This window comes from Aplysia californica, unplaced genomic scaffold, assembly GCF_000002075.1.
Source record: "Aplysia californica isolate F4 #8 unplaced genomic scaffold, AplCal3.0 scaffold00250, whole genome shotgun sequence".
In the NCBI taxonomy this organism is placed as follows: Eukaryota; Metazoa; Mollusca; class Gastropoda; order Aplysiida; family Aplysiidae; genus Aplysia; species Aplysia californica.
Genome location: NW_004797520.1, coordinates 16558 through 24194, shown reverse-complemented (window position 1 = coordinate 24194; position 7637 = coordinate 16558). Strand labels below are relative to the sequence as shown.

Here is a 7637-nt window from a genome sequence, read left to right as displayed (position 1 = left end):
GAGAGAGAGAGAGAGAGAGAGAAAAAGTAAACCGATCCGCTACTTTCAGTTTACGAGTCAAACGCTGTGCATACGAGTCAAACGCTGTGCATACGAACAAAAACTAAAAGAAACCAAACAACCTACAAGTTTGAAGTATGTCTTGCTAATCCTTTTGCTTTTGTCCACTTCACTTTTACAAAGCTCTCTGGGGTACAGAACAGTCTTGACTAGCTGAGAGCTCTCTTTGTCTGTAATGTACTTGCTTAAATCATTTTACTCAAGACCACTGCGCTGTGGAAAGACAAAGCATAGAGCTTCTCCACCACGTTCTTCCAATCACAAAATTTAACGTAGCAATTCCCGCGGTCAGCCGCACTTGGCTTGCAATAACTTCATATCGTCACACTATGTAAGCGTGCCAAAAATCAACCTTGAACTTGAACTCTCCCGACCCAGTTTTGTACGAGGAGAGAAAAAAAAGCAACACTACCCACTGGAATGTTTTATCAGCACAGCATAGATAGATATAGTTATAGTTATATAGTCCTATAATCACGCGACAAAGGTACCCAGTACATGACGAGCTGTTCCCACCAGCAAAATCTGACCCCCGTGTGACCTGGCGGTACAAAACAGAACAACAACAACAGGACCGACATTTACCACAGCAATAACCTGGAAATTTGCCTTTGGTATAATGAACAAGGAGAAGACAAAAATTGTAATTTCTAAGCCAGAACCGCATAAATGACAAACCAATAGCTAACGACACAAATCAAACGTAGGCCTACTTCCACCACTAATTTCCCCCTGTCAAATTTTCCAAAAACCCGTTTTAGCACACATTTCTACCAGACAGCAGTGGCTGAAAATTACCAACTCTACCCCCCCTTCCCCAACAACTTTTGCGTAAAAAAAATAAATTTAGATTTTGTTCCTCTACAACATATCAAACAAAGGAAAATATCTTTTTCGGAAAAAGCTTATGGTCTGCAAAAAAGACAAAGATAGTCACAAAATTAATTTTTACCAGCGGTTTTAGCACATATTTCTTGCAGGGGAAACCCCAGACTTTTTGCTGCTGTTGTTGTTGTCGCTTTCTTTTCCTAACCGCACACAAAAAAACCCAACAAATTCCTAGTCCGAGCTTTCTGATACCGTTCCAAACTGTGTGAGCTGGCAGAGAGCAATATTCTAGAGAAATAACATGCCAGGGTGGCCTAGAGGCGAGGCAACACCCCAAGCCGTATGTATGAACAGAAGTCGGAGAAAGGACTGGAAGAGAGACACAATCAAACAGAGATAAAGCAGGTCAGTGTTAGCAGAACCAGACAAAACAGGAACAGATGTGATGTCGGGTGAGTTGCGATGGTGTGTGTGTATGTGTGTTGTGTGTGCGTGTGTGTGTATGTGCCCGTGTTCGTGCGTGTCCATGTGTATGAGTGTGAGGAAGTTGCAGCCACTTGCTAGGCTCAGTGATCCCTGCATAACCCCAGACAAGAGCAAGTAACCCCAGATAGGGGCAAGTAATCCTAAATAAGGGCAAGTAACTCTCCACGAGAGAATAAATAAATTGCCGCCTGCCAAAATGAGACAGCAGTGGCTGAAAATTACCAACTCTACCCCCCCCCCCCCCCCAACAACCTCTTGCCCCCCAAAAAATCTAGATTTTGTTCCTCTACAACATATCAAACAAAATATCTTATTCGGAAAACGTTTATGGACTGCGAAAAGACAATGCCTGTCACAAAATTAACTTTTACCAGTGGTTTTTGTCTTATTCTCAGCGGCGATAGTCTCCTTTTGACATTTTGTTTCACAAACGGGCTAACCCAGATTTCGGGGGTTTCCAGAAATCTTGACCTACACCAAAAGTGGGCATTGCCCTACCTATAGGAGAAGTTTGGTTTAATTGATGTGTATATTTGTTTGGTTATAGAGAAAACTTTCCTCGTCTTTTAAAGAAACTGAACAAGGGGAAAAAACTTTACCTTCGATTTTTTCAAAACAGCATTTTTCAGGAAAGCCCCCTTGTGCTTAAATTAAAAGCAACCAAATATTGTGTACGGAGAAAGTGGAACTTTCCTATAGGACACCCCCCCCCCCCCTGTGACTTGTTCTCATGAACTGCTGACACAGCAATAATACAATAACAACTTCTTATCTTTATTTAATGGCTTTGCAGATTGGCTGGTCCAAGCACTAAATGCATTCAACATTTGACAAAGAACATTTTGCACACCTGTCTCTGTGCAAGATGGCCTGACTTTCATGTGTAACTTTTTTTTTTTACAAAACAATCATAAATTACAAAAGTCAGCACACAAGAAAAAAACAACTAAGCAAATAAATACAATTCAAGATGAGCATTTTCAATTCAATTTCTTTCCAGACATACATCCTTTTCTTCCTGCTTCCTGAATAAGTTTTCTATTAATCTTTAAGACTTTTCCTCCCACTTCGGAGAGACAGAGGGAGAGGGAGAGGGAGAGGGAGAGGGGTCTCACTTTCAAGCTGAGCGGTAGCCCCTACAATATTTCTTCTCAGCTCGAGGAAGTTTTCAAAATCCCTTTTTTTCTCATTTCCCTTCGTTTTGCTTTACAGGTGAACTGAAGACAGTGACAACAAAAATTGTAAGCTTCGAAGACTAGCTGACGCAACAGCAGGTTTAACAAGATCCAAACACCTCACATGACAAGAATCGACAGATCAGGGGTCGCCAAACTGGGGGAAGGCTGGATCGCCAGGACAATTTGTCTTTGTTTGTTTTAGTAATGTTTTTACGCCGCTCATAACTGCATAAGGTCATATCATGAGCGCCAAGGGGTGGATGTCAAGAGAAGTCCCAACAGGGAATCAGGCGTGGAAACCACCACCAAACTTGTAAGATGTGTTTGTTGTAGTGAGCTCAGGGCTCCGTCACCAAAACAACTGAATCATTAATTTCATGGAGCTCTACAGTGCAAATTGAATGTGCTTTGAGAGATTTCAGAACTTCTAGCTAATGGATTTTTAAATGTATTCAGTATAGGTATTGAACCTTTGATACACTTCATAACTTCTAGCTAATGGATTTTTTAATGTATTCAGTATAGGTATTGAACCTTTGATACACTTCATAACTTCTAGCTAATGGATTTTTTAATGTATTCACTATAAAGGTATTGAACAGAATAGTTCTCCAGCCCACTTTGAAAACAGTTTGGTGACCCCTGCTCTTAATGAATGAAGAAACAGCTGCTGGGTAGAGGGAGAGAGAGCGAGATAGAGAGCGAGAGACGGAGAGAGTGTGTGAGAGAGGGAGAGAGGAAGGAAATGATGAGAGGAAAAACCAAACAGTGTGGTTTTCAAGTCTGTGATGAAGACGGGGATGACATGACGGAACGACGGAGAGAGGGCTTCCTGTAGCAGCGGCGGTCCTCGGTTGGTCTGGAGCGGCCTCTCATAAGTCTGTAGCTGACCGTGTGGGGGGGGATGTGGGGGGGCGTGGGGGAGGGGGGGAAGCAGAACGGCCCATCTGGGGAGGGGGAAAAAGAAAAGAATAAAGACCTCATAGTCCGAGGAGGGAAAGAAACAATAAACGTTTCGACTGCTTGTTGTTTCAGTTTTAGTAGAGGTTTTACCGCGCTCGAAACTGCACAAGGTCATATGAGCGCCAGAAGATTAGAGGTGTTACAAGAGAGTAACAAACATAAAAAAAAAGAAGGGAAGATAAGGACGATAGATGTTTGATAGGAATGAAAGAGCAAACCACAAACCTGAAAACCATGTGAGTCTAAAATTAGATGATGTTTTACTTTTATCTGAAAAGATCCCTTGAGAAACCCTCTTGCAGCATGTCTATAAAAGTCAAACATGTACTGTACAGAGATGCCACTGGGGTTTGTGAAAATACAGTTGTAACTATGGAACTGACAATTTGCAAAGTTGCATTTGTAAATTAAAAAAGACAGTTACTAGTTATCAGAAAAACTAATAAGGGGTTCAATAGAAAACAAATGCTAAGAATAAAAACTTTTCTATAAGTGAAAATAACCGAAATAACGGGACAAAAATGGAAAAACAGCATTTATGCTTGTATGTCTATGTTTTGGCAAGCTTGACACTCAACGCCGTTGTCCTTGAAAACAGCAATTTTGGACTTCCACAATTTGCAACTATTATCGTCGATACAAAAATAGCAAAGAGTAAATGACTCACTAAATGCGAGATGAGATAACAACTCACTAAATGCGAGACAGCTGATGCAGTAAATTGGAGGGGAGGATGGCCTCGAGCTTTTCCAGAACGTAACTCAGGGGAAGGTACAGCCAGCCCAGCATCTGGGGACAGACAAAACGTCACGCAGTCAGTCAGCTGATTAGTACAGTACAATAATAACAATAATAATGATAATAATAATAATACATTAAAAAAATAAAAAAAAAATAATAATAACAATAATAATAATAAAAATAATAACACAAAATAACAAATAATACTAATAACAACACAAAATACTAATTTAAAAAAATATTAACATATATATATAACACTAATTACAATAAATAATAATAATAACAAATAACACTAATAACAATAAATAATCAAAATACTAATTTTAAAAAATAATAATAAAAACAATAAATCATAAATTTTAAAAGTAAAAATAAAAACAATAAATAATCATATTAACAAATAAAAAAATAAAAAATAAAAACATAATAAAAATAAAAACAATAAATAGTAATAAAAATAAATAATAATAAAAAACACTAATAACAATAAATATAAATAATAAAAAATAATAACAGATAATCCTAATAATAACAGGATAAATATTAATAAAAACAATAAATAATTAATAAATTTTAATAATTATTCTAAAAACCGGTCAATAATAATAAAAAAACAACAATAAACAAAATATTAATAATAACGATAACAATAAATAATAATAATAATAAATAATATTAAACAACAATAATAAAAACAATAAATTATAATAATAATAATAAATAACAATAATAAAAACAATAAATTATCATAATAATAAAACAATAAATAATAGTAATAATAATATAAACAACAATAATAAAAACAATAAATAATCATAATAATAAAACAATAAATAATTATAATAATCAAACAATAAATAATAGTAATAATAATATTAACAATAAATAATAATAATAACTAAGCGTCAAAGGTAGATGCAGTTTTCCATGGACTCAGTGCCGATAGCTGCTCTTACTTCTTCATTTCTCTGCCTGTCTCGTCTTGTGATGTTAAGGGTTTTGCGGAGACATTTCATTTCGCATGCGGTGATTTTGCTTTCATGGGTTTTACTTAATGCCCAGGTCTGGTACTGGTAGCATAATGTTGGTGTAAATATTGAGGTGATAAGCTGTCTCTTTGTGTCCATGGAGATGTTTGGGAGAGACAAAAGGGGTGCGAGCTGGTAAGTGACAGCGCTGGCTTTTTGATTTCGTATTTTTATTTCTCAGTCCATGAGACAGACATAGACAAGAGATAGGAAGGGTGCGAGCTGGTAGGTGACAGCGTTCGCTTGTCGAGTTCGCATTTCCATTTCTCTGTCAATGAGACAGACATAGACAGACATAGACAGTCCTAGAAAACGCGGAAAAATGCAAAGTCCTCACCGTTCTGACGACGACGCCCATGGGCTCAGGGTACTGGTGTGTGAGGAGAGCCAGCAGCGCCGTGAAGGAACACAGGCCGGCCGTGAACAGGATGAAGAACGGGAGCTCCTTCTTGGGGTACACAGACACCTCGTGGAACGCTGATCAGAATAACAACAACAATAATAATAATAATGAGGAGGAGGAGGAGGAGGAGGAGGAGGAGGGGAAGAGGAGGGGAGGAGAAGGAGGAGAAAAAGGCCGTGAATAGGGTGAAGAACGGGAGCTCCTTATATGGGTACACAGACACCTCATGGAATGCTAGGGACGGTCAGTCAAAGGTTGGGGTATAGCATCATGATGAGAATACCGACAATTATAATAATATTAGTAATAATAATAAGGAGGAAGAGGAGAAGAAAAAAAAAAAAGAAGAAGAACAAGCAGGAGAAGAAGAAGATAAAGAATACAGATAATTTCTATAGACCCCACTCAAATACAATACAGCTCTAGGCTCTTAAAAACACCTTTTTTTAAACGTAAGAGTTTTACGGCACTCGCAACACAATAAGGTCATCTAAGTGCCGAGGATAAGGTGTTACATGAGAGTAACAAACACAAATTTGAGGGAGGGGAGATAAAGACGATAGACGTTTGATAGGAAAGAAGGAGCAAAACCACACTAGAGCACCAGCCAACCACCCACCTACAGCACCTTCATCATTACAAAAAATATGTGAAAATGAACATGCATATATTCCCACTCTAGATTATTCCAAATTGATGACAATATGCGCATCACAGTACGAAAATAAAGAACACTATGAACAGTTCTGCTGATGTGAATCCCCCAAAGTACATAGTAGCATGTTTGGAGCAGTAGTTCTGTTGGTACCGATTTGCGAAACATAATAAGGGTTCTGGGAGCATAAGAAAGTCAAGTCCAGGACAGGACCAAACAATGACGGTTCCCTGCTTCAAAGCATCAAAAAAACTCTTTTTTAAAATATAGTAAGAGTTTTACGGCACTTGCAACACAAAAAGGTCACAGAAGTGCCAAAGATTAGAGGTGTTACAAGAGAGTAACAAACAAAAAAAAGAAGAGGGGAGATAAAGATGACAGATGTTTGATAGGAAAAAAGGAGCAAACCACTCCAGAGCACATGCCAACTACCCACACACAAAAACATTTGCTTTGAAAAGTTGTCCAAAAGCCCAAAATCTGTGCCTCACCATCGCCTTCCTTAGTCAGCTGATGGACAGACACATGTGCCCACCACAACTACAACCTAAAAGAGTTCAAACAAAAGCGACGACTCACAAGGCAAGAGCTCTCTGTCAGCATTCTCTGTGCATGTGGGATATGGATGGAACAAATGGCCTTTTTCCAAAGGGTAGGGGATCATTCGGAAGGCTGGGGAGAAAAAGTTTTAGTTTTAGTAAATAATGTTTTACGGCACTTGCAACACAATAAGGTCATATAAGTGCCGAGGATTAGAGGTGTTACAAGAGAGTAACAAACACAAAAAAGAAGGTGGGGAGATAAGGACGATAGATGTTTGATAGGAAAGAAGGAGCAAACCACACCAGAGCACCCGCCAACCACCAACAGAGGTGTTACAAGAGAGTAGCATACACAAAAAAGGAGGAGAGATCAGGATGACATATGTTTGATAGGAAAGAAGGAGCAAACCAGACTAGAGCACCCGCCAACCACCCACTGAAATAGACAGAAAGCACAGGTATACAGTGCACTTACTGCCCTCCCAGGTGCAGAGTAACAAGTTGAGGGCTTCCTCCACCCGCCAACCACCCACAAACTCTCACTGACACAAACACAAAAGCACAGGTAGACACAAAACTTACAGCCCTCCCAGGTACAGAGTAACAAGTTGAGGGCTTCCTCCACCCGCCAACCACCCACAAACTCTCACTGACACAAACACAAAAGCACAGGTAGACATAAAACTTACAGCCCTCCCAGGTACAGAGTAACAAGTTGAGGGCTTCCTCCACCCGCCAACCACCCACAAA

General features: G+C 39.0%; 1 protein-coding gene across 1 annotated transcript in view; it reads right to left on the bottom strand.

Moving 5' to 3' along the window:
• Positions 1-2126: 2126 nt before the first annotated feature.
• LOC101851740 (suppressor of tumorigenicity 7 protein homolog) overlaps positions 2127-7637 on the bottom strand; it is a gene marked incomplete at its 5' end in the record, with an annotated part of 18117 nt that continues 12606 nt past the window's right edge. The window contains 4 exon segments of the mRNA XM_013083708.2: positions 2127-3499; positions 4210-4304; positions 5625-5764; positions 6925-7017. Of these exon segments, the coding sequence (XP_012939162.1) occupies position 3499; positions 4210-4304; positions 5625-5764; positions 6925-7017 (329 nt within the window).